Source organism: Leiobunum rupestre, chromosome 9 (genome assembly GCF_980474605.1).
Source record: "Leiobunum rupestre chromosome 9, qqLeiRupe1.1.hap1, whole genome shotgun sequence".
Classification (NCBI taxonomy): Eukaryota; Metazoa; Arthropoda; class Arachnida; order Opiliones; family Sclerosomatidae; genus Leiobunum; species Leiobunum rupestre.
Window position 1 is genome coordinate 9,164,774 of NC_143392.1, and position 27,369 is coordinate 9,192,142.

At 36.8% G+C, this 27,369-nt stretch overlaps 3 protein-coding genes across 4 annotated transcripts in view; 2 read left to right on the forward strand and 1 right to left on the reverse strand.

Annotated features, from left to right (window-relative positions):
• Positions 1-2,555: 2,555 nt before the first annotated feature.
• On the reverse strand, positions 2,556-4,898 carry Vti1a (Vesicle transport through interaction with t-SNAREs 1a). Its single transcript, XM_090158980.1, has 7 exons — positions 4,585-4,898; positions 4,461-4,519; positions 4,286-4,396; positions 4,052-4,226; positions 3,913-3,983; positions 3,094-3,155; positions 2,556-2,986 (listed from the first exon to the last, which is right to left on the reverse strand). The coding sequence occupies exons 1-7, from the start codon at positions 4,676-4,678 to the stop codon at positions 2,890-2,892; spliced, it is 669 nt and encodes a 222-aa protein (XP_090015106.1). The 5' UTR covers positions 4,679-4,898; the 3' UTR covers positions 2,556-2,889.
• LOC149926447 (large ribosomal subunit protein eL34-like) lies at positions 4,832-5,868 on the forward strand. Of its 2 annotated transcripts, none has more exons than XM_090158981.1 (5): positions 4,832-4,936; positions 5,074-5,150; positions 5,216-5,309; positions 5,572-5,675; positions 5,739-5,868. In XM_090158981.1, the coding sequence occupies exons 2-5, from the start codon at positions 5,086-5,088 to the stop codon at positions 5,824-5,826; spliced, it is 351 nt and encodes a 116-aa protein (XP_090015107.1). In that variant the 5' UTR covers positions 4,832-4,936; positions 5,074-5,085; the 3' UTR covers positions 5,827-5,868. The 2 variants fall into 2 exon arrangements, with proteins under 2 accessions (XP_090015107.1, XP_090015108.1); XM_090158982.1 differs by having other exon boundaries at positions 4,903-4,995.
• An 11,969-nt stretch (positions 5,869-17,837) lies between these two features.
• Positions 17,838-27,369, forward strand: part of LOC149926448 (uncharacterized) — an 88,625-nt gene continuing 79,093 nt past the window's right edge. The window contains exon 1 of the mRNA XM_090158920.1: positions 17,838-18,062. Within this exon, the coding sequence (XP_090015046.1) occupies positions 17,853-18,062 (210 nt within the window). The 5' untranslated portion in view covers positions 17,838-17,852. The remainder of the gene's footprint in view (positions 18,063-27,369) is intronic.

A 27,369-nucleotide genomic window follows, 5' to 3' on the forward strand; every position in this document is an offset into this window, starting at 1 on the left:
CGACCTCCATCAGGCGCTGTATTGTCCTACCATGGCCAACTTTGATAACGCACTGTTTCGCAAATAGCACGTCATCAAAGTTGGCCGTGGTCTTATCTATAGTAGGTTACCATGGTAACTATGAAGATAATTTTTTCGGAGTTCCGGCCGGAAGTGGGTAATAGCTGTTGACTACGCGCGAAGCGGTTATTTCGAATCTACTGTACGAGGTTTGCCTAAATCCCCGATTTTTATGTTATTTGCCCTAGAATTAATAATACACCGCCAAATATTTGCTACCTACACATTCATTGGGCTCAAAAAACGAAAGTAAGCTATTTTCGGTGTATTTCAAACAAAATAATATAAATCTGACAACACTGCCATCTTTTTTATTTTTGCCGGCTGATAATGTTTTACCTGGCAGTGCTATTTCTTCACATCGAAAATGGCACACATGTGCGCCGCCGAAATATTTTCCTAAAGTGGGCGGCGGCTTTTTCGTCATTTATTTTTAATTATCAACTAAAGGCCTTTTCACACGAGCCAACTTTTTTACCCAATTAGATGAGTCAACTTTGAGTTGAGTCAACTAGTTGGTTCGTGTGAATAAAAGTTCGATGAGTTGATCCACCAAAAAAGTACGCGAGTAAAAAATGGATCACTGATCCATTTTTGCTGACTCAGCATTTTGATTTGAAAAGTTGGCTCGTGTGAAAAGGCCTTAAGACTATTAAAATCAGTGGCGGCGCCAGGAATTTTCGCGAGGGTAGGCAAACCAAATAAATGGGCCCCCGACCCGGGACCCCCCTTTTCTCAACGAAATGCTTCAATAAAATAAAGTAGTGATGTACCTGACGTACAAAAAAGTTCTAACAACAGTAAAACGAGTCCAAATATAACAGAACTGGTTTTATTTACTAGGAGATACCTCAAAAATTTCTAAATAGTAAATACATTATCGACAATTGTTTCATTGTTATTTATAAATAATTTTACCTCTTGGGACAATTTTGAGACCCTTTCTAGATCAATTTGGGGCCCCTTGTAGGGTGATTTTGGGGCCCATCAAAATTTTAAGGTAGGCAGTGGCCTACCTGGCCTACCCCCTAGCGTCGCCACTGATTAAAATAGATAAAACTGGTTTAGCCCACTCTGGACAACGTGTTCAATTGCAATCGTAATCTTATTGTGCCCACTTTCTAGGACGGTCTTAACTTGTCTATTAAGAGAATCAGGAATATGATATTGTACCGCTGAAAACCTTTAGCACAATTATCGGCGTTCCACACAGATGGCTCTTAGAAACATTACGCCATCTATCGGCGTTCCACACAGACGGCGCTTAGAAAATCACGACATCTATCGGCGTTCCCCACAGATGGCGCTTAGACACATTACCGCAATTACTAATCATTACTAGTAACAAAAGTGCGCAAGTTCCTATACTTTCCAATGCTATAGATTTACTGAATGCTTCTATCGAGATAGACCACATAGTAGAGTAGCCTAGGATGGACGATGCATTTTTTTCTGGTTTGTTCTTTCGTGTTTGGTATTAAAACGTAGATAGATGGCGGTAGCATTTCCGTTGAGTGACAAGAAATCAATAAGTCTGTTAACTTTCTACAGTGCTTCCGTAGTTACCCCTCACCAGGTGGCATTATTTCTACTTTTTAACTTCGCTCATAACATACATGAAAAAAAGGTTCAATTGACATACTTATGGTAATTATAATTCCAATTTAATGATCTATTTATTTCGGCAAGTAGAAAAATACCTTCAAATCGAATTATTTTTTAAAACCGCATTGGTTTAAAAATCGAGGAGTCGAAATGATGGCTGGCTAGCGTTCTCAATAAGAAATTCAATCTTTTTTAAAATGTGAACCATTTTCCAAACCGAGCGCTCTTATCTTTCCGCTCCTTTCTTTTTCTCCATGGTTTAAAATGTATTACGGAGACAGTGGCACCATCTATTGTATAAACTAATCAGAGTATTTTTTAAAGCGCAAGTAGAATACATAGCAGACATAAATAGTCATTTTTTTTGGTTAAAAACACAGAAGAGAGAACAGTCGAAAGGACTGCCAACTTTTATCTTTCTGTATATATATTTTTCTTTTTCTTTTGTTTTTGAGTATCTGTATCAGGGTGTGTATGGTGCGAAGGCCTAGTTGTCATGTGCACCAAAATAAAGTTTATTATTTTTGAAAAAAAAAAAAATTCGCGTACAGGTGTGTATGGTGCGAAGACCTAGTTGTCATGTGCACCAAAATAAAGTTTATTATTTTTGAAAAAAAAAATTCGCGTACGTACGTAGAGGCGATAATTTATTTATTTATTTATTTATTTATATAATTGCTCAATAAGCCTCAGGTGGGCTTTTGTTTGAGCATCGCTACAGAAAGACGCAAAACCAAAAAAATTAAAAAAAAAAAAATTAAATAAAGGGAGAGACGAAAACAAATGAGTAAATTTGGAAATATTGGTTAAAAATCAACAAAACAACAATTATCTATAAATTTAAAAAAGTGTTATTAATAGAAAATTTTTATTCAGCAAGCCATTTTTGGAACAATATTTAAAAGTTTGTATTTAAAAATCATAACCAACACATAGTTCTTTTAAATTTATCTTCAAATGAACATTTGCATCACAAGTTTTACACGCGACTTATTCAAGATGGAAAGATGATTACAAAATAAATAATTTAAAATAGAGCAGGTACAATACCATTGACCTTAGGCGTATTTTAACTTTTTAAATTTCCTGGGCTACGATTATATAATATATCACACTTGTTCATAGCTGAGTTGGAAAAAGAAATGGGATTTTGCGATATCACTGAACAACATTGGTCCCGTAACAAGCAAGCCTACGGTCTTCTTTTAAATTACAAAAAGAAAGCTAGGAATGCTTTTTGAATGCAAAATAAATGGCTAATATAACAACAATGGCCATCAGAATGAATATGCCGTACAACACTAGCCGATTTTGCATCAACCTAAAAAGTTAAAACAAATTAACAAAGTTTAGTTAATTATATTATACTCCATAGGTGATTTCTATTGACTTAAACAAAGTTTAAACTAAAATTTCAATTAAACGTACCTCCTGATCATGCCAGTTAAAATTCTTGAGCTTTTACTCAAGTCATCATCCGCATTACGAAGCTAAAGAAATATCAGCGTTTTAATGGTTTTAAATTCGGTTTTTACTAGTGGTGTGAGAGTTCCGTTTTTTAGGTTTAGAGTCGACTCCAGTCTTTCAAAAATGGGCTCAATCGAGTCTCAATAAAAATTTATATTGAAATTATTTTAAAGTATCAATTTAATTTACAGATTTAAAAAATTCGTTTTTCCCCATGAGGTATTGCTGGCTTATTTAACGGGGTTGCCCCGATATTCTCAAATTCAAATTCCCTGACCTATTTAGTTATTTTCCCTGACTTTTAAGGCCCAAATTAGACAGTTTTTAACTTTTACGTTTACAGAAGTTAATAAATTTAATTTTATCAACTTATATTTCAGTATAAAAGTTATTTAAAAACCCTTCAAGCATCTAAATAATAACAGAATTTGCCATAGATCTAGAGTAAAATTACCTTCAAAAAGTGTCCAGATAAAACTAAATTCCCTGACTTTTTACAAATTCTTAAAATTCCCTGACATTTTAGGGCCATTTTTAAACTCCCTAATTTTTCCTTGAAGTGCGGCAATCCTGTTTAAGGCTTTTATACCCTAACATGAGGGTGGATTTTCACTTGCAAAATTAATCTTAAGATCCACCAATTGGCAATTGCCAAATGAAAAAAATATCAGTCCAGCTCTAGTAATTTCTAGGCTTTGGAAAAGCACGCTGGTGACTAGAACTAGATTACTATCAATTTTCGAGTACTCACACACCTCTAAATTTTACAAAAAATATTACCCTTTCCCTTGTTCTTGTTATGGTTTGGCGTTGACTATGAAGGTTGCTCAATATTTCAGCTCCAACGTGTTCTTAAATATCAAAGAAGTGTTAATATTTTATAATAATCATCTTTGTTATATGATTAAAGATAGTCAACCTGTTTCTATTGCAACTTTATATCCATCTTGTAGTTTGCGCGTTGAGCGATCTAGTCTATCAGTGTTATCAAGTAGTAATGCTCTCTGTTCTTCCGCCAAACTATAGCTATCTTCATCACCAAATAGTTCTTCCCTGGCATGGACTTCATCACTAAACGCTACAGCTGCGTGCCTCTTTAAATCAAAAATCAAATTTACTTATTGAGACAATCGATGTGATTTGTCAGTTTTACCAAGTCTCTTTTCAGCTTCGACAACTCTGATTGGTAGCTAAGCAGTCTAGTTTCGTATTTTGGACGTACAGTTTGTTGTAAAGATTTTACTTCGAGATCCATTTGTTCCAACTGTTTTGGAATTAAGTATTAGCAGAGTGTATTTAGTTCGTAGTTTAAAGAACAAATAGCATACTAGCTCTTGAGCTTCTTCAAACTGTCTCTCGACTTGATTGATAAGTATTTTTTTATCAGCTGAAATATATTTGCTTATTAAAATTTCATTCTACATTAAAGAAAGTCAAACATATGATACGAACCTCCATTTGTATTAGGTACCTTTCCAATTTTACCAGCTATTTCAGATGTGAGAGACGCGTACTCTTTTTCAAAAGTGTCAATTAAACCCGACATTTTGAAGGCTCAAAAACTTATGTATTTATTAAACTCTATTACCCGAATTAAAATTGTTTACATTTTATCATTTCTATTCACAAACTGGATGAAAACCACAACCATTTTGTGTAATGACCTCTACCCGGACAACTGGCGCCTTCTTTCGACCACTTTATGAATTATAACAAAATTTTATTATTTTTGACGTCACATCCACTCTTACCGATTCGATTTCCGGTTCATTATAACACACGGGAGGCTAAGCCTAAACACCTCGTAAGTCGCTAAAGCATTATCTCGTTTAATCCTTTATATCTTTTATTTTTTAAACTAATGTAATTAAAAAATATTATTCAGAGTACTTCGTATAATTTATTTTAATTATTATTTTTGCTCATTTATCATATTTCTAGTAAATATCCAAGATGGGACCGAGGCTAACGTATCGCAGAAGGCTATGTTATAACACGCAATCCAACAGGAGAAAGATGTACTTTTCTTTTTACAATCTTAATAATTTTCAACACTTTTTAATGCATTATTACATTTATGTAGCTCCAAGACACCAGGTGGTCGTCTGGTATATTTATACCCTAAGAAACCTGGTAGTGTACCAAAGTGTGGAGATTGCAAGTTAAAGTTGAGAGGGGTAAGCTTTTTTGAAACCATTTGCACTGATGTTACAAGAGAAGTTGGTTAACTGGCATCTAACGTTGAACCATCTGAAAAGACCTCTTAAGTAGACAACATTATCCAATTTTGTTACTTCTCTGTTTAGAGGTATTAGTTAAGAAATTCCTCGGGTCAATGTTGTGCCACAGGAACATTTAGTTAACCATCTACTATTTAGGCCTAATTTCGCTACTTTGGTTTTGTCAATGCAGAATTTAAATTAAATTATTTCAATCTAGATCATTTACGCCCGACCAAGAGAATTGTCAGCACTCTCCAAGAGGCATAAGACTGTATCAAGAACTTATGGAGGTTCTCGTTGCGGGAAGTGTGTTAGATCGAGGTAGATGTGACTTTAATAAAACGGACCTATTTTTATGAATTCTAACATTTTGTTATTGTGTAGGATTATCAGAGCTTTCCTGATTGAAGAACAGAAGATCGTTGTTAAAGTATTGAAAGCTCAAGCAACTACAAAACCCTCTAAGAAATAATTTTGTAATTGAAAATGTAATAAAAAAATGTATAAAATGAAATTTGGTAATCCGTTCTTTGCATGTGTTATAATTGATAAAAAATATTTAAATGCCTTAAATTTGATGAATAGTTTGATTCATTAAAATATTTGCATGTCTTAAATTAAATTAGTTTGATTAATAAAATGTTTTAAATTTAACAACAAAGTAGTTTTATTATAAATTAATTTTACTTTGGAAACAGGCAACATTAGTCAGTGTTTTGTTTGATAGATGGCGACAGCGAGCAAATTGTATTACGGTAGGATTCCTTTTCCCGCCAGTTTCACAATAGTATTTTATGGCACGCCATCCTGGTCAAAATTAAGTTGAAATATAGGGTGATGTTTTGTAAATATAGGGTGATGTTTTGTAAATATAAGGCGATCTTTTGGAAATATAGGGTGATCCTTTTTGAATATATAGGGTTATCTTTAGGAAATATAGGGTGATCTTATGGAAAAATAGATCCTCGTCCATTATCGACCTATCTTTTCTCGAAACACCAGGAGGGTCGCATTCCCCGATTTCATGATAAGTGAGCGGTAGCACTGCAAATAATAGTTTTAAAGCAAAAGCGAGAGATGGCGATAGCGACAAAAGATCGCCTTATATTTCCAAACCATCACCCTATATTTCCAAAAGATCACCTTATATTTCCAAAACATCACCCTATATTTCCAAAACATCACCCTATATTTCCAAACCATCATCCTATATTTCAACTTAATTTTGACCAGGATGGCGTGCCATATTTAATAAACGAACTAAAAATGACTCTAATAAATTGGTTTTAGACCTTAGAGAAAGCATCACCAACCGTCGAGGCGCATTTACAGGTTACTACGCAACTATTAAACGGTCGATATGCGGGCGTCAGTTAAAAGTGCAAAGAAACAACCCTAGATAGTGGAAAGACGGTACACTGACACGTTGATAAGAGAGGGTGCGCTTTTCGCCTATCTAATTAATTGCCTTTCGGGGAATCTGTGGCGTATTTTCTTGAGAGGAAGCTTTCTTCGTTGACGTCTTTCGAGGAAAATTAAATTTGGAAGACGCGCTTGGACGATGGACTCCGCCGACCAATCCCAGAAAACCGGACGACTGTCGACGACCTAACTTAATAAACTCGGCTGAAAGAAGGGCTAAGAGCCTATTTCAGATATAAAATCTTCCATACAATGGATTATTTCAAAACTACGTAATATATCAAAGTTTGGGCGGTTAAAGGGATTCTGAACTTCCATAAATATGGTGGATCGTTGCCTACGTTATTATAAAGGCCCGTGAACGGGAAATATCTTCAATTAATTTCGGACATTTTATTTCGACAATTTTGACCACTAGGTTCTCTCGTATCTGGACCCTGTTGCATAGGCAACAGCAAAGTTTAAACTTTCAAGAGTCAGGGCCCCAAAATAAAAAATATGGCCTCGCAAAGTGCCAACTGTTGCATTATAACAAATTTGGGATGTAATTTATTTTTATTTGACTTCTTTAAAATTTATGGAAATTAATGAACTAATTTAAATGGCTTTAACATAAATAGTTGTTTCGGCTCAGTGGAAAAAGTTTAAGCCTATTTTTTTTTAAACTTCTTATTGATTCCAGATCAGAAGCTAGGGGTGATAGGCGCTAGTTACGTTAAAAACAAGTCGATTTTTTGATAAGTGGAGCAGATTAATTAACTAATTCACTGCCTGAACAATTACAACCCTCTATTTTCAAAACACTTTCTACTCCCTTTAATGGTAAGGATTTCAATTAAGCCTTATATCAGAGAGTGTAAAGATTACGAGAGGCGTCTCTCTTTCAAAAAAGCGTACTAACTTTTTTTTCCCAAAAATGTCCACTACTACCGTAAGAGCGATGGCGCCACCAGTGGCGCCGTTCTCACAGCGCGTGCGTTTCGATGTTAGGTTTAAAAGAGACGCAAAAACTTTCAAGATTTTTAATGCTAGTTTTACAAGGTTTTTAAATAATTTAGTGTGTCTGGGGTATATTGTTCCGTTTTAAATTGTGAAATATCGAAAACAAGAAATCCTTGTTTATCTTTTTATAAGTTTCCATAGGAAAAAGACTGGTAAATTCGCATTTTCATTAGATAGGCTTATTGGCATATTAACTTAGTATAAATTTTAGTTCTATTTTGTGACTGAAAAATGTAAATGATGGGCTTACAAATAAAACTACGGAATATTTACACGTTAACCATAGAATTTGCGCGAATCATTTCATTGATGCCAGTTTCATGAATATTAGAACTAAAAATAGGCTCACACCATCCGCTGTGCCAACAATTTTCAGTCTTAATGACTCTACACCATTGGAAATTTCAGAAAATGGTAATTTCAATTCAAGCCTTGCTACTCCTCTGGGAAGATCTAAAGGATAATTTTGGTTTTAAGTTTTTATTAACGGACAGGATTAGCCAAGATTTTGTAGATAATTTTCTTGGATCTATAAGACAGAAAGGAGGCAACCGTGATCATCCCAATCCACAACAATTTCGAGCTGCCTCTGTGAATAATCTCTTGAAACCACCGGATTCTAATTTTTAAAATCTTGTAGTCTCGCAAAGCCAGGGGCAATGTTCCGATGAAGACTTAGAATTTTGTAATTCTATTGGAAGTCCAAACCTGCTAAAACAAAATTTTCTTAGTTACATTTCAGGATATCTAATTCACCGCTGCTACTCAAACCTTCAATGCTCTTCTTGCATAAGTCAACTCAAAAATGACAATCCAATTGTTGACCCAACAAATCTGCTCTTTTACTTTAAAGCTTTCAAAACAGCAAAGAATTCTTCTATCAGCTGCTCAGCAGCCTCATCGTACCAACTGGTAGTTTCTTCAAATTTGTAACGGAGACAAATGAAGTATTTGACACCAGTTTTAAGCTTTTATCGCACATGACAAATATTAAAGGACGTTTGGAGAGATTAATCATTCAAAGAATTGACAATAAATATTTTAAAGCTTATGAAGATTTTCCATGTGCAACTGCATACCAAAACATGATATCTTTTTTCATAGAATTCTGCATACATAGTTCCCTTAAAAAACAAGATCTCAACCATGAATACATGAAAACCCAGAAAAGATTAGATAGGAAACTGTTAAAAATACAACATTAATCTCTTTTACCAACTTCAATGTTTCCTCGTATTTTTTAATTTATACCACTCTGTTCTCGTTAAGCCTCGGCCATTTCATAAAATTTCCAATGAATTTCCTTGGTTAATCAAACAAATAATTCTTTTAGTATCAAAATATTATAATTAGTCCGCTTTCTTGTACTTACGTTTCTTTATTTTTCATGGAATTGAATTTTATTAATTTTAAATTAGCATAATTCAACTATGTTTAACAGCCATGACTGATGAAAAACTTTCCGGATGTTTACAAAATTTAAAAATTTTCCAGTAGCGACATCGTGTGTCGGATAGTAACGTAACCTCTCCTATGGGCGCGCGCTCTCAAAATCTTGTACGAAATTTTAACGTTACGGGAATAGGAAGAGACGCCTCTCATAATCTTTACACTCTCTGCTTATATGCCATAAAAGCATTTTATTTAATGAAACCTTGTTCACGGGATATGACGTAAATTACGTTACTTCCATCTCGGTGACGGAAAACGCGTCGTCAGTTTTATAAAAGGGAAACGGAAGTTAGTTGAAACTCATGACGTCACCAATGTTATTCGAATATCGAAAAAAAGCAGTAACTGTGATGGCGGCCACGGTGAAAACTACAGCTGTGACGTCACACGTTTTAAAAAACGTATAAAACACAAAACAGCTAATACACTAGTTTTCGACGGCAACCAAGGTAACGACTGCGGGTAATCTCTTACCCCCACTAATTGTTTTTGAGACCAAGGCCTAGTTCCAATTAAAACGCTTTCTTAATGAAAACTGACACTTACTTCGTCGAAATAACGACAAGTTATTAAATCTGAACGTAAAATAGGCCAATTCTTAAAGTCAGTGGGCGAAAAGTTCTTTTGGCATTTTCCATTTGACTGCTCTCGAGATCGTACGGACACCAACTTTTTATGATCCATTTGCCTGCTTGGATCAGCCATGGACCAAGAATCTAAGGGGACGCACTGTTACCGATATTTTGACACGGTAGGCCGCAGGCGTGGCTTAAATCGGAAGGCTTACTGAGATACGTCATCCGCTTTGAAGCGCCTCAAGAATTATGTTCAACTATCACTACTAGAATCTTAGGGCCTGTTGCAAAATCCCTAGCCAAAGTGCTAGCCCATAGAATTTAACATGTGCGATTCTAGCAAAGCAGACTTTTGCAACGGGCCCTTAGTTGGGGCTTAGGCGACAATACGTGCGAGAAAGTTAGGTTAGGCTTAGTTCATTAAATTTTTTAAGTTTAGAAATTAAATGGATTCCAGTGAATATGATTAAAAAACCTCAGCCATACGCGGCTTACTATATATTTTTACTTAACACAATGGTTAATTACCATTACTTAAACTTTAAAATAACCATTTTCAAAAATAAAAGGACTGAGACTTACTAAGCTTAATCATTTAACCAACTACAACGGCGCCATTTTGTTAAAATTGAACGTGAACTCTCCAGCAGGCTTGGAAATAGTGATATTAAGTTTATTTTTATTGAGAGCCACTGGCCCAAGCGGGGGGGGGGGGGGGTATTGGGGAGAAAAAAATTTAAAATTAGGTAGGGAAAATAGGAAAATAAAAATTGGTTACGTTACTTACATAACATTTATTAACTTTAAAACAAGCAAGTATATTATAATATCACACATAATCATTTGTAACGCTAGATCCCGCTCTCGTTCAAAAACGGCGTACAAATCAATATGTTCCAGAAATTTCCTTAAAATGTTTAATAAATATTTTTTAATTAAATTGAGAGCCCCGGTGGCCCGCAACCCCCGTTCGAATGATTTATTTTAAGAGCCCACTGATTTTTATTAAGAGCCATTGGCCCCAAGACTCCCGCTAATTCCAAGTCTGCTCTCCAGCTTCTCTACGGAAATCGACTTCAGTGACACCAAGTTTGTCTACATTGAACTAAAATTAGCTTTTTAAATCCTGGACAGTTAGTCCCTTTAGATTATTGGTCTATGTACCAGTGCCGATCAATTTTCACGTTTTACTACTTATTATAAGGGGTTTTCCCCCGAGTTCTTCGGTTTCCCCTTCCATAAAAACTTGTTGAGGTTAACGGTAATAGTTAGTGTAGGGAGCTGTTGGCTCGATCTCGTGGCATGCAGGGCTTGCCACCACCCTCCTACGCATTGTAACCCGGCCACCTGAATTAGGGCTTCAAAAGTCGCATGATGACTTAGGCCTAAGGTGGTGCCTTGGGTATTAGCCTAGCTGATTATTATTTTTACTTCCCCTACTTTATAACGTCGTCTGTTGTAACTTCATGAGTCAGCTAAATTTTACTTTAGACCAAGGCCTATAGACGCTCCAATAAATCATTCTTCAAGGAAATCGCCAAGAAGTAATATTTCCGAGAGCCAGGACCTGCAAGTGACTGTTTATATAGTGCTTTTTAAAATAATAGGAATTTTTCACATTTACGGCAGCAACAAGCGTTCCCTTTAAAGGGAATAGAACCTCCAACGCGTTCTTTATGGAAGACCCCATTAATTTCCTTTATTCCCTTCACAATCAGCGATTATCAGCGCCGCAAGTGTGAAAAGCCACGGGAGGCAGCGGACAATATTGGAACCCTCGGAGGGTGACAGAAATACCAGAGGTTGTATTCCCTTTAAAGCAAGTGTCGGCTCGACGTATACTAGCTCTTTTTTCAACAGATGTCGCTAGCGTCGAGCTCAAAACAAGATGCTTAAGCTATATTTTGACCCAAAAGGCGAGACATAAAAGACCCCTCGCGTTGATTGGTTCGTTTATAAATTTGTCAAAAACTTAAAACTATAGGAATTTTTAGCAATATATTTTATATGGGATGTATTATTTAAAGTTATAGTCCAATAGTTAAGTAAATATTAATTTGTCTAATTATAATACTCTATAATTGTTATCTGACGACGTTATTGTTTCGCTATTTTGAATTTTAGCTTCTTGTGCCAATAGTAGATGGCACCACGCTCTCCAGTAAAGTCGTTTTTTTTCGAAGAATCGGATGGATTCATTGGAATCTCTAATAACAAGCCCTATATGCAATACCTGGCGGGTCCTGGTTCTCGGAAATATTACTTCTTGGCGATTTCCTTGGAGGATGATTTATTGAAGCGTCTATTGAAATTAAAATGCTTTCATAATGAAAACTGTCGCTTATTTCGTCGAAATAATAAAGAGGTTAGCCAGCACCAGAAAACGTGTTGAGGGAACTTGAAGAAGGTGCAGGCTGTACACACAACTGTACATCTACAATCCTACAAGTTACCCTTACACGTTGTAGGGCGGTGGCTTAACCTGTCTAATCTCAAATTATTGAATAGCCCGTTGGCCCCGTTCTATGAAACATTTCCCAAAGACTATTCGACCAAGTTTGTCGGACTAGCAACTGTCTCTATTCTTTTGTTTCAAAACGTTAGCTTATTTTCGGTCTTTGTGTGGGCTAGACATATTATATTTCCGGGGGTAATTTTAGCTATTTGTTTTAAACCGACCACAGGTTTTCTAGATAAATAATTTTATCACCGTCGAAAATCTGGCCAAACTTTTACACCCCACATAGCAGAAATTTATTCATAGCTGATTTTATAGAACGGTCTATTTGTAACGTAAAATGGACTATTAGAAACATTCGCTTCAATTCTGAAGGTATTTGAGGTGAATAACGCATGTTTACTGGTATTTACCGCCATCAACGTACCAAGTAATCATCTTGCTAACAAAGAGATATTTACAAGTAGTTTTTCTTTAGTAGTCGAAATATAGTGTCTCCCGTCTGTGTAGATATTTATTGGGCCTTTACATTGAAAGCCGAAACGAACGTGTTAATTTAGTATCTGAAATAGCTTCCAAAATATAAAATTTTCCATCTGTCAAATTTACTTTTACTTACCGACTCCAGCGTCGCCTTCCGGGCAAAAAGTTGATTAAATGTAAGCCTAAGGTTCTTTCAGTTTTTTTTTCGTATCTCTCTCTCAAACGCACAAGACTGTTTTTGCTTTCTTTACTTTTAAGATTAGATGCTCCGAAAAAAAAGTGGTCAGTTTTTTTTTAAATTCTTTATTATATGAAAACTGTTCGTCCCTTTGAAATAGAATAATTTATTTTTTTTTGTTTTTTCCCATTTCAAATATTAAAAGATTTGGGATTCATTAATGGAAGAGATTTATCAATGTGAAAGCTTTCAAATCTTCCTGGAATCATTTTATTTTTCAAAATTGAAACCTATTTCCTAAAAAGAACACGGCTGAAACTCGACTAAGCCAGCCTAAGGTAAAAATTTGCAACTGTAAGTTAAAATCCTTGAACTTTGTTTCCGGTATAAAACTATGTTATGAATAATAATCAGCTAGGCTAATACCCAAGGCACCACCTTAGGCCCAAGTCATCTTGCGACTTTTAAAGCCATTAATTCCGGTGGCCGGGTTACAACGCGTAGGAGGGTGGTGGCAAGACCTTCATGCCACGCGAGCCAACAGACCCCTACACTCACTATTACCGTTAACCCGTACAAATGTTTATGGAAGGGGAAACCGAAGAACCCCGGGGAAAACCCCTTTAACCAGAGGGGAGAGAAATTGCAAAGTTAACGCGGAAGGAGTATTTTCGAGTTTTCACCCAGTGCCACAAGTTGGGATCGAACCCGGCTTAAAATATTTTAAAAATTTCTTTAATTTAATATAAAATAAGTGTAATTTCATTTAAATACATGATTGTTATACAAATTATTTATTTTGTTTTAATTTTGAAAACTTAAATTTAAAGGTTTAAAAAATATTTTAAGGATATGATTAAGATTTTTCCTGAAGATGGCGCTGTATAACATTACGGGACTTTCTCACTTCTATTTAATAACGGCGCTCGTTGGCACGTTCCAATAACACGTGACTTATTAAAATAGATAATCTATACCTACGTACTTTATTTTACGTTTTAAAAAACTTTTATTCCAAAATATTTATCCGGTGATTTGAACTTAAAGCATTAAAGTCGGCTCTGTCATTGCCACTTGTATTATGATAAGGCCCTTGTTATTAGAGATGCCAATGTATCTATCAGATTCTTCGAAAAAAAAACGACTATACTGGAGAGCGTGGTGCCATCTATTAATGGCACAGGAAGCTAAAATTCAAAATAGCGCAACAATAACGTCGCCAGAGAACCATTGTAGAGTATTATAATTAGACAACTTAATATCTAAATAGTGGACTTTAACCTAAACTATATATCCCATATAAAATATATTGCTAAAAATTACTATAGTTTTAAGTTTTTGTCAAATTTAAAAACGAGCCAATCAACGTGAGGGGTACATTTATGTCTCGCCTTTTGGGTCAAAATGTAGCTTAAGCATCTTGTTTTGAGCTCGACGCTAGCGACATCTGTTGATAAAAGAGCTAGTACACGTCGATCCGACGCTTGCTTTAAAGTAAGTGGCGGCTCTACCAAAAAAAGTGTTAAAAAATGCTTCTAAAAGCGCTTCTAGGTAGCAGCACCTTCCGGGCACTTAACGCGAAAGGCGAGTTGTCGGCTATCTATTGGCTACCCGAAACCACGCGTTTAATAATAATAATAATCACGTGATTCCGAAAAGCCAATCAACGCGAGATGCGTCCAATTTGCGACACCTTTTAGGCTAGATTTTGATGCTTACTCAACTTGTTTTGATTAATACGCTAACGACATCTAGTGCGAGCGAATGCAACTAGACACGAGCCACCATTTGCTTTAAATAACAAAAATATCTCAGTTTCTAAGCCTCCAGATGACGATACATACGTATTTTATGGCATGGATTTTCTGAAACGTACAAAAGCATGGCAGCAAAAGCCAACGTTACCTTTCAAAGTTCTTAGTCACATAAATACGTTCTTTATAAAACTGATCGAAAGAGGATATTTAAAGCTAGCTGCCAATGTTTTTGAAATATTCGGAGGTAAATTAATGGTTGAGGTTAAGTAGATGTCATGGTTTAGACGAAACTATCTTCGTGACGTGGTGGTTTTTTAATTTTTTCACATTGTTGAGGTTACCCGTAAGCATCTGTCAAGTTGATTCAATTTTCAAGGTTTTCCCCATCCTATCTAATCTTTCTCTCATTTCCGAAAGAGCTCGAATAACTCGGGATTCGCGAAAAGAACAGAAAAAAGGGTGCTGAAATCTCCGAATGCTTAAGGGGGGAAATAATTTAGCTTAATAGAAATTTAAGCATAAGTAACATAATTAAAATAAGTATTCCTATTTCGTTTTAATGTTTATTTTCTTACCGAACGTTTTTTCGACACCACTCTCGCCACAATTCCGGTTCGAACGGTTCGAACTAGCAATATTAACGTCCTTGGCAGTAGGTTATTATCATCCTTGGGCGTATTTACACACTAGGGGGCCCTGTACTGAATTAAATCATGATTACGCAATAGCTCTGAAAATTGCTAATAGTCATACTTAGGATTAATATGTTACTTATGCTGTAAGGTCACCCGCGACGTGCATTCTCCGCTGAGTACCTTATTGTGCGCCACCTACAGTGAGTATCCGATGTATCTCTTCGAGTACATATCCAATCGATACGCGATTCTGTAATATTGGATGGCGCATGTCTCCTGCCAAAAACGAACGCCAGGTTCTCCGATTTCACTTTGATTATTTGTGCCGTTTCAAAATTTTATTTTTGGGTTTCACGTTATTTTTCAAACAAATCGTTCTTCTGGTATTCCAGGGAAATCTATTACATGAAAGCTAGATTTGTTAGTATCGATTAACTTTTTTCTTCAACTACATGTTAAACCGAGCTGCAACGGATTATCACTAATATCATAAGTAACATGATAAAATTATTTATTAATATGCATTTTTATGAATATTTTGTTATTTATGATAACAAAATCTTTAATTTTGATGTACCTTAAAAGTGGTAATGTCCCTAATTCAAATCCATTCATACAAAGAAAAAATCTACGATAAAATAATCCAAATGAAAAAATTTATAACTTTTGGTCTCTAGTTGTTTTCCAAGCGTTCAAATTGCCTAGCATAAACTAAACTTGTCCATGACTAATCTAATTTAATTGTATAACAAAATTATATTTTTAAATAACGGTCCAAATTACCGTACCTAAGCTAAACTAAACCAAACCTAATATCAGATAATTATATAATAAATTATAATTTTCAATCTGTCCAAATTACTTAACCTAAGCCCAACTAACCCAAACCTAATATCAGATCATTATATAATAAATTATATTTTTTCAATAACTGTCCCAATTACATAACCTAAGTCAAACTAACTCAAACCTATCATAAGATAATTATATAATAAATTATATTTTTCAATAACTATCCAAATTACCTTACCTAAGCTAATCTAACCCAAACTCAAATTTAGTTATATAATTAATTATGTTTTTCAATCTGTTCAAATTACCAAACCTAAGCTAAACTAACCCAAACCTAATATGAGATAATTATATAATAAATTATATTTTTCAATCTGTCCAAATTACCTAACCTAAGCTAAACTAACACAAACCTAACATAAGATAATTATATAATAAATTATATTTCTCAAAAACTGTCCAAATTACCTAACCTAAACTTACGTAAACCTAACCTTAGTTTCCTATATCATAAATTCTATTTTTATTCGATTTTATTATCGATTTCATGTAATAGCTGTTAAAAATACCTTACCTAACTCTAAACTAATCTAACACTTTTTAATTAATTAATCAACTACACCAGAATACCGATCTAAAACGTTTCCATAACTGAAGTATAAACTCTACCGTAATAAACCAATTCATTATCCGAAAAAAAACAACGAAATTAATATATTGTTCTTTTCAATACGATTACCCCTTTTTGCGATGCTGAAGATTTTCAACCTCCCCCCCAAAAATAGAAAAAATAATTGAATTTTCACGTAAGAAAGGAACAAAAAATCTATTTTATAAAACTGGCCTCTAAATGGAAACATAAATCTAACCATCAATTCCTAAAGATGAAAGATGAAATATGAAAGATGACTGAGGATTTCCTTAAACACGACAATGGACCCAAGGCCTTTTCTGATAAAAAAATAAACTAAAATAAAATATTAGAAAAAGAGAAAAACCCATTCTCCAGGAAAGTCATTTATAAAAGTACAAAGTCAAAAGATTCCAAACCGGACCACGTACGAGTCGATTTTTGAATTTGGGAGATTTGGGAGCTCAGAGAGGGAGAGGGAGAAGGGAGAGAGCTAGGAGTCCGTGGGAATTACAGCGTCAAGCAGTTGTCCCGACATTCCCCGCAGCAATAACTTCCCATTCATCGCGTCGCGAGTAAAACACGCCAGTTCGCCGAAGCCTTTCCTTCTCCATTGATTTTCACGGATGAAGAGGAAGAGAAGTTCCTGCCGAACAAAAAAGTAGAATCGCCGTCAGCTTCCGGAGCCGCGTTTCTACGCGTAAATCCTCGAAGTTGATCGCGAATCCACATTTGTAGAGTATAGTCGGTAACAAAGCCAATTTTGGGAAGCCCGTAAAAAGTAGCGATGGACAAAAGGGGTTCGAGGCTAAAAACTGTTCGCGACGAGCTCGGTGACGAACTATATCAGGGGAGAAGCTGCGGGAGAGGCTGTAGGGAATTGTAGCGAAGGGGGATGGTGTCGGAAAAGGCCAGCACGCGGGGAGAACGTGGCCATACTGCAGGCGACCGCGATAGCGGCCAGGTCCAAGCATCCGCGAGCGCGATAGCCGTTGAGATATTTCGGAAGGAAACTCGAGGTTGGCTGCGGGCTGACATATAGAAGGAAGAGTAGCGCGATAAGCGGCCGCTAGGTGGCGTTCGGGAGCGATATTTTAGCGAGTCGTTTCTTCGATGAGCGGACGGCGCTGCGCGAAGGAAGCCACGGGTCCATCATCTTCGAGCAGCGGCGGCCAGCAGCGAGACCAGCGAAGCAGTTTCTCCGACTCAGCGCCGCCGTCACGCGGCAACCGGTACTTGTTGATTTCGTCACTCGCCAAAGCCGGGGGTGACTGGACGGCTCGCACTTCGACCACTCTCGCCGCCGCTGATGGACGCAATCAAGTAAGACTTAGACCCGCTTTATAAGGATATTTCACGTCGGCCCTAGAAACGCGTTTCCAAACGCCCGAATGGCGCGAACGTTTTAACTTCCTCACTTTGTTAACTATTCATCCCCAAGTTACGCCTGTAATTAGAGATAGGGGGTTCTAATTTAGCGAGGCTTAATCGGGATTTCGCGGGGGTTGCTCTCCGCCCGTTTATAATGGAAAGCGTGTATTTAGGAGATGTTCGGTGGAGTAAACAGGGGGTACAGTGGGCTCAGGTTTCCCCCTCCCCCGGAAATAAATGATTACCCGAACAAATTGTTTTATTATTGTAACCCGGCCACCTGTTTAAAGGCATTAAAAGTCGCTAGATGACTTGGGCCTAGCTGATTATTATTAATATTATTATTAATTTGTTTTAGTCAATTTTTCACCCCCAGGAAATCCATATTCCTGGATATGCCGCTGAAAAAATTACCATTATTTGGCTTAGATAATATAATTGGATAAATATACAAAATCCAATTTTAATGGATTTCACGAACAAATTATTTTATTTATTGTATTAGTAAATTTTGCACCCCTCTCCCCCACCCAGCGAAAAACTCCTGTCTACGCCACTGAAATGTTACCATTATTTGGCTTAGATATAATTGTATAAATATTAGGGTAACATACAAAATCAAATTTTAATGGATTTCATGAACAAATTATTTTATTAATTGTATTAGTAAATTTTGCACCCCTCTCCCCCACGCAGCCCAAACTCCTGTCTATGCCACTGAAAAGTTACCATTATTAGGCTTAGATATGATTGGATAAATATTAGGCTAATATACAAAATCCAATTTTAATGGATAAACAAACATTGCCAATTATAAATTATTGAAAGTAGTAGAATATAATGTAAATAAGTTTACAATTTTCTTTATTATTTAAATATAGTTGCTCAAATATACAACTTAAATATTTAAACCAGCCATCTATCCAAATATTTTACGAAATCTAAAATTGATAACCAACTTAGAATGTAAATAACGGTGTCTCCTGGTAGCTATCTTCTCCCTGTACACGAGTGTGCGGCGTGTGGAACACTTCTACAGGCGTTTGACCAATTTTTCATCTATTATTAATCCAGTCAAAAAATCATTCCGGAATCTCTGTTTTAAATCGTCGTACTGGGTGGAATAAAGGATTTGGCACGAAAGGGCGATGGATCTTTCTGCAAATCGTTTTGCAGTTAAAACGTCTATCGATGCGCTTTTCGACGCAATTCTCTCGAGGGCGGATTTCCAAGCTTAATCACGGTTTCGGGGCGCGCGGTTGGAATATCTTCGCAGTCATTAAATTTTAAACAATCGCTGGCGGCGGCGGCAACAGCCAGCCCATCTCTCCTACGAACAGTTTGAAGTACTAAAACCTTCAACAGTATAATTAACAACCCCCTTTTAAATTTCACGACTTATTTATGAATTTAATTACTCCTATAAATAGATCGTGCTTCAAGAATTAAACTAATTTCACTATTTTCCGATAGATGGCGTATAAACCCATTTAGAAGTTGGTTACGGGAAAGCAAACATTTAGAGCGAAGCCTTTGGAGTTTAGATTTTAACGCTTATATTTATACCAGATGGAGCCAATTTAAACTTTATGGCAGGAGGTGAATAAATACTCGCTGATTTATTTCAAAAACAACGCGTAACATCATTTTAACCGATGCTTTATGTAAACAACTATAAACAAGAATGTATTTGTTTATACTTAGGGATAATGAATATGTTGATGAATTTTTCCTCCTCACGGGAGGGCAAAAGCCAAACCAGCACCAGCGTGTGCTGCATTTGCGTAAATCTAATTAGATATCCACCGATTTGATTGACTCTGAAAGCGTTTAGTCTACAGGCAGACCCCGAAGTTGATTGGGAGAAATTCTAAAAATAGTATCAACATATTAATTCAATCTAAGAATAAATAAATACATGCTGGCTATAAACAAGAGTTCAATTCAGAAAAAAAGCATAAAAAGAAACAAGGAATAAAATTATATCTTTCGCGGTTTTTTGATAACTCCAAATTTCGACGTTTCAGAATGTTGGCGCGCCATCTGGTAAGACTTGGGGTATTTAAAAGCAGACCTCTAATGAGCGTATCAATATTTATAAGGGAAATGAATAAATGGAAAATAGACATTTTCTCTCTCCTCCGAGTGTCAAATCTGTACAAAAATGCTTCCTGACTAATGTTTAAAAATAAGAATTATCTAGTGTTGTAAATCGGAAAATTTTCCGCTTGCAAAGTTTTCCGGAAAATGACCGAGGCCTTTTTTTCCGGAAAATTTTCCGTATTTTTCCGAAAACAATTCATTCCATGATTAGTTTAATATTGTTTGCAAATTTAAATAAAGCGGCATTTTCGCGTCATTTTTTCGAATCTAAAAGTAAAACTAAACCTCTAGCCTTAACTAGCTTTAAACTGATTAACAATGTAACACTATTAATGTTTTGTAGTATGTTTACTGAAATTAGACATTTTCTATCGATAAAAAGTTAAAAACCCTTAAAAAGTAATTTATGTTTAAATTTTTTATTTTTCCGATTTGCGGAACATTTTCCGTAATTCGGAAAATGTTCTGGAAATTTTTCCACATTTTATTTTTCCGGAAAATTAACAACACTAGAATTATCAAAAAAATATTAAGCGGTAAATCGCTGCTCCTCCTGGACGTCAAAAATCTTGTCAATAAATCAATACAAGAAACGTTAAATATGGGTCACTGGAGATGAGAAAAATAAACAAATAGCTTCCTATTTCCCTCATCTTTCAATGGCAACGCGTTTCGCTTTCAGCAAAGGCGCCCGTTACCCCACAAAAAAGAGCAAAACGATATAGAGACGCAAAAAATAGTCGATTCGGGTCAGGTCCGTTTAGGGTCAAACCCGGGGTTCGTTCCCCCCCTCTGTCAACCCTCCGATACACCATCGCACGCCCTTCCACCGAGTAAATTTATTTGTCTTGAAAAGACGGCACTTTTTGTATATAAAGTCCATTAAGAACGTATTAGCGGAGATGGTTTGTGCGCGTTAACGAATTAATGGTTTAAAGGAATTTTCCGGGAACCGCCGCTTGGATGGGATATTAAGTTTACCATAGTATCATTTATTTAGCCTAGTTTAATATGGACCGACCCGTAATGAGTTAAGGAGTACACACAGTCGATTGCTAGGTGTCAACATATTTTCTCACCGATGACGTCACTCCACAGATAATTTTTACCTCTCCGAGGGGACTTTGTACCCTAGGAGCGGTTATACAACCACCGTGTCTGTCTGTCTGTGGGTGGGTCTGTCTGTCAGGCCTGCGAACGCGTTCGCATTTTCGGGGCAAAGGGTAATCACTGCGTACCCAGTTTCTTAGAATCAGGGAAAAGGTTTTTCCAAAAGCGCCCTCTTTTTGTCATTGGGTGTAGTATAGCTTTTTAATCGGCCGGGATTCGAACCCGAGCCCTCTTGCACGACAGATGAGCGTTCTACCGCAGAACCACGGATACAGCTACGCTTCACTGAAAATTAAAAACTCTTCCGAGGAGAGGTATATTTTGGCTTGCCAACTTGTTTTTAATTAAATTAATACGGAATGAAATAGAGACTTTGCAGTATGACGTAGATAATACGTCACCTATGCTTTTTCGAATACTTATTTTTATAAAATAACGTGGCCTTCTTGTTTAAATGTTGCTCTTAAGTCACAGCTAGGAGCAACAAACACAGCACTGCCCACACAAGGAGAACGCAACCCGTCAAAGTCGTGCATTTTCTTGCGTACAGTTTTCATTGGTTAAACGCTTTAGCGCCTGCTGCCGTCGGAAGGGGAAAAATTTGGAAATTGTCTTCCCCCACCCGTAGAACGTTCAGCGTAAAGGCTCGTTAAATGAAATTTGTACACAACACTGCGTTAGCGTGTTTAAAGGCTAGCTGCGTTCTCCTTGTGTTTGATGCTCCTAGCTAGCACAGTCTCTCACTTTTACAAGCCTACTAGCGCGCGCTACAGTCTCGAGGAATATAGCTTTTTCCAGCGCACCCAAATCGCTCGTGCGCTGGATATACTAATCAAGCTGTGTCTTGTGACGTAAGAGCAACATTTTAAAAAGTTGGGTAAGACCATTTTTTATTTTATAAAATCAACTATTGGAAGCATGAAGGCCATAGCCAAAGGTACGTGCAAAGTCCCTATTTCCACAGATTTATCAGAACTTTAAAGGAAGTATGAATACTGGTTTTCACTAGGACAAAAAACGCCATGGCGCCTAGCGACGACGCAAAAAATTACTGTTCGGCCTAATGCTTGGTTTCCACTAGCCAGCGTAACGGAAAGTTACCTAACTTTGTGATGTACAAACGTTTTTACATAATACATTATGACGCTTGCAAGTGGAAACTAAGCAATTTTTTTGCGTCAATTCTTAGCAATGATGGTGTTATTTTCTCAAATAAAAACCAGCCTTAGTCCTAACATTGAAAGTGAAGCTTCCGCCGACACTCATTGCGCTACCTGAGAGCAAAAGTCAAGTAAGTCGAGATACGTGACTATTGAAAGAAATTCAAAATAAGAAATTGAGTGTTTTTAAATTAAGGTGACTCGGTACAAAATTTTCAATATATATTTTCACACTATTTTTATCAATTTTCATCATTAGATTATCGTTGTTGTTATGCTACATTTTAAACTTAAAACTGGTTTTTCTCAAATAGGGGTTTTCAGACTTGCTTGACTCTTGTTCTAAGGTAGCGATTGGTGGATCGACAGTCTAGAATATTCCTATTCCCCACCCAGTAGCGAGGTGTATCATTATACGTTCTAGACTATCACCTTCCAGCCAGGGTTATATTCCCTTTAAGAAACCGATAAAATACTGCCAGTGTGCTTTGAGAACCTCACGATAATCCCCAATCGCTACTCCACTGACTGAACTAGCGCGTAATCCCTGACGGAAAATCTTTTAATTGAATGTTGACCTTCGAAGACAGCTATTTACAAAGTAAAGCCTTAAATAACTTTAGCAAACAGCCAAATAAAAGTAAACAACGCGTAATCCTTCACATTTTACAGCATCTTTCCGCTTACTTTAGCCCTTTCGAAACACATCAAGTCGGTAATTAGCCCTTTTATTTTTTGAAAATACCCGAATTCCCAGTGGTTTAAAAAAAATGTGGGCGATAAATCTTCATTAATCTATGTCAAATTCCGGAAAAAAAACACCTTGAAAAAAGTCAATAATGACTGTCATTTGAGACCAAATAGACTATCCTCCCTGACGAAATTCCTCAACGGCAAGACAGCCTTATTAAAGGGAGTATAACCTTTTCAGGAATTTGGAGCAATACATAATTCCATCTCCTCATTTTTCTAACAAGTGTTATTCGTAGTTTGAAATAGTGGTTTTTGAGGAATTATCCCCCTAAAAGTATCCCCGCTTTGGTAGTGCTTTAATTTCGCATATCTACTAGAACGCCTTTCGTGAATCTAAAACCACGTACCTCATTATTAGGAAATTATATCTTAATAAATATCCAAACTATAATGAAACTTATTATTTTATAGCTCGGATATTGTTGTTTATATGTTAATTAAGGGTGCATTTAAAAAATAAACACTAACAATGGAACAATAAAGGTTTCAAATGAGAAAACCGCTTCAGGGCGGCACGCTTCCTCTAATAGAGTGTTGTCGTCTGATACGATTTTGAAAACTTGTAACGTCACAGCTGTAGCGTTAATATTGGCTGCCATGACAGTTACCGTTTTTTATCAATAGCCAATTGCCATGTTGATGTCGCAGGGTTTCAGACGACAACACTCTATAGAAGAATTGGGTGTTTCTACTATCGTTCTAGACTAGCGCCATGAGCGAGAAAAGAGAGAAGCTATGGCGCACCCGACCAAACAAGGAGGGCTCTACTCCCTTTAAGGAAGAGAAGGACTGCCATGGTTTGGAATTGCGAAGAGACATCTCTTATTGAAAATAATGGCATCGTTGGGGATGGGCAACTCACAATGCTTGGGCCATGGCGTAAAAGGGCTTAGAAGAGAGGCCATGCACGAGGACACAAAAGAGCTTAAGGTGGGCGCTTACAAGAATCCGCTCGGGGTAAACGAAGGCGGATTAAAGCAGTTTCGCCTCTCTCTGGATCTCTGCACCTTCGCGCTGACGGGGTTCAGGCTCAATTAACCCGCCGCCAACTCGATCAATAATTCGTAGGGCGCTCCTACATCACTCACTATCGAAACAGCTTCTATCCCTCACCCACCCCCCGCCGCGGTAAAGCAACAGCGAGTACATCCATGGCGCCACTATGTAAGTACTGACTAGACGGTAATTGACGTATATGCGAGTTCGATTATGTAATGGTACCTTCTCCACAGACTGAATCAATTTATCCAAAGGTGTTACGTGCTCATTCTACGAATATTGACTTTGCTCGACTAAATATAGCTATGCATTGGAAACTACGAAGTTTACTGGTTAATATACAGGGTGTTTCAAAAGTTATACAAAAATTTTAAGGAGTTGTAGGTGGTGAGTTGAGAAGTATGCCTGTTTTTTTCCCCATTTTCCTACGATGAGTTAAAAGAGCGCCAGAGAGCATCAAAGTGTGGCCTACTAGCCCCTGGAAGTAGGCTGCAACAAGTGCAAAACCAAGTACCAAGGACTTTAAATACTGTTTAAGTTTACTTTTGTGTTTACCTCGATTTGTTTACAAAGTCCTCCGGCAGTTCTTCCGAAGTGAAATCCATTGTTGCAGTTTGAAAGTGATGAGCAAACGCGGTCCACCACGACTTTAAATACTGTTTACTTTTTTACGCTGGTTACCTCGATTTGTTTACAAAGTCCTTTTTTACCTATCACACGAATCCAAACTTTAATGATCTCATTTCCCTGCTACTTGGTTTTGCGCTTTTTGCAGCCTACTTCCAGGGGCTAGTAGGTCACACTTTGAAGCTCTCTGTCGCTCTTTTAACTCATCGTAGGAAAATGGGGGAAATACAGGCATACTTCTCAACTCACCCTTACAACTCCTTCAAATTTTTGCATAATCTTTTGAAACACCCTGTATATCGTAAATTATTGATGAAATTTGCCCTTTAAAACTAATGACTATGCCATTGGTATAAATATAATAAGTCTTTGGAAAACTGGGTATGAAAAATATTTAGTTTTTGACAAACTGGATATACAATTGGTATAAAATTATCAAGTTTTGTACAATGGTAAATTAGTCTAAATTAAATTCACTAGGGTGACGACAGTTCTTGGTAATGTAAGCTAAGTACGTGGTATCCCCAATTTTTAGGGGCCCTTAGAAGAATTTTAGGGCTATTTTTTCATTTCAAAAAGCTTACAAAATATGACGCGTTTCAGTCTCATAAATTTAAATTTCTACGCTACCTGTATTAAATTTCAGCAAAATGTTAAGGAATTTAAAAGTTATACCGTAAAAAGTTTCTCTAATTTTAATTAATTTCGTGGTGCTTTTACGTCGGATTTTGGGCGAGGAGCGTTACCTGGTCTACCCCTCTCCTGGCAACGCCACTGATTAAATTACCCATTCAACAAATCACTATATACGCCGCTGGATTTTTTAATTGAATACTGTCCCGAACCCAATAATTAATCAATGCGAATACTGCCCATCTTCTAACTGATTTAGTTAAAAGAACTTATGCGTTTGAAAAAATGAAGACTTCATCGTCTTCGTTGGATGGATTATGTTTTAAGGCGGGGGCTATCTCGAAATGGGTTTTTGGCCAGTAGTGGTTGTCGTTAATTTATTCAAAGAGGGAAAGAGCTTGGCCCTTTGTCATTATGCAAATGAGAGGGCATTGTTGTCAGGAACGGCTCTCCACTCCATCTCTCAAAGAATAAACTGGATAAGGAGGAACCGGGATAAATGATGCTGTACGGATGCTAGGATGGGGCCATTTAACGTACGACCATCAACAAAAACGGGCCAGAACACCTTCCGCAATTTTTTCCCCTCTAGGTCTTATATAAGGCCAATTTAAAATTCTTCTAGTTCAATTACTTAGACGTTGTAAAAAGTTAAAAGGTAATTTTATTTCGTGTGAGAATATATAGTTTGTGGTTTAATTGTAAAATTTCACCAATCTCAATTTTCTAAAACAATTTAGAAGAAATTACGAGGTCCAACAAAATTAAAACTTTAGAAATAACGAACTACATTATACGATTTTCAGTTGAAGACGCGTTTTACGTAACCGAGTGGTAAGTGACGTAATTTACGTCATATCCCGTAAACAAGGTTACATATGATATGATAAAACCTCTCTATACCTAACACCAAAAACAATATTAATGAATTAATATTAATTAATAAGTGGGGTGGCGGTGTGGTTTGCAGGAGGAGCCGGGTTCGATCCCAACTTGTGGCACTGGGTGAAAACTCGGAAGTACTCCTTCTGCGCTAAGTTTGCAAGTTATCTCCCCACTGGTTTAAGGGGTTTTCTCCCGAGCTCTTCGGTTTCCCCTTCTATAAAAACTTGTAGAGGTTAACGGCAATAGTGAGTGTAGGGAGCTGTTAGCTCGCGTGACATGAAGGGCTTGGCACCACCCTCCTACGCGTTGTAACCCTGCCACCTGTTTAAAAGGCATATTAAGTCGCTAGCGTGGATTATTATTATATTTGAAAAATACCAGAACTTTTACGAAGACGTTGCCCTGACGACCAAATTAATCAGTTTACTTTATCTGTCAGGTTAGAAGAGTTATTTGAAAGAACGTCAACAACTAGACGTAAACAATTTGCTAGTTTCTAAACAAAGCGAGAGAAGTACGGCGTTACCAGCTCGTAAATCAGGTTTATTAGTTCAAAATATTACGAAGAGACGGCGCTTTGAGCACTTAACCGAGGCCTATTTTTAGGACTACAACGTCGTTTAATTGAATGGACGCGAAGATAGAAGCGACTCTTATCCGGATAAAGCCTGGTGTTTACCCTCGTACAAGGCTCGCCCGGAATCTTAATTTTTAATCCCACTTACTAACAGCGTTTAGTGGAGCCCGAACATTTTACTTTTCGAATTACAGACTACGGCCAACTGTATTCATTGTGTTGGGTATCGGGTGCCCAGGTTTGAAAAAGCCCGAGGCGACTGAAGAGCCGCTATGACAATAGCGGTATTCTTTTGTTAGTCGCCGCGTAAAAGTCAAAGGTCGAATCTATAACTCGCTAATCAGTCGTCAATTTTACCTCAACTATCTGACATTTTCCACCACGCGGTAGAATGTCATTCCCCGCGTTTATT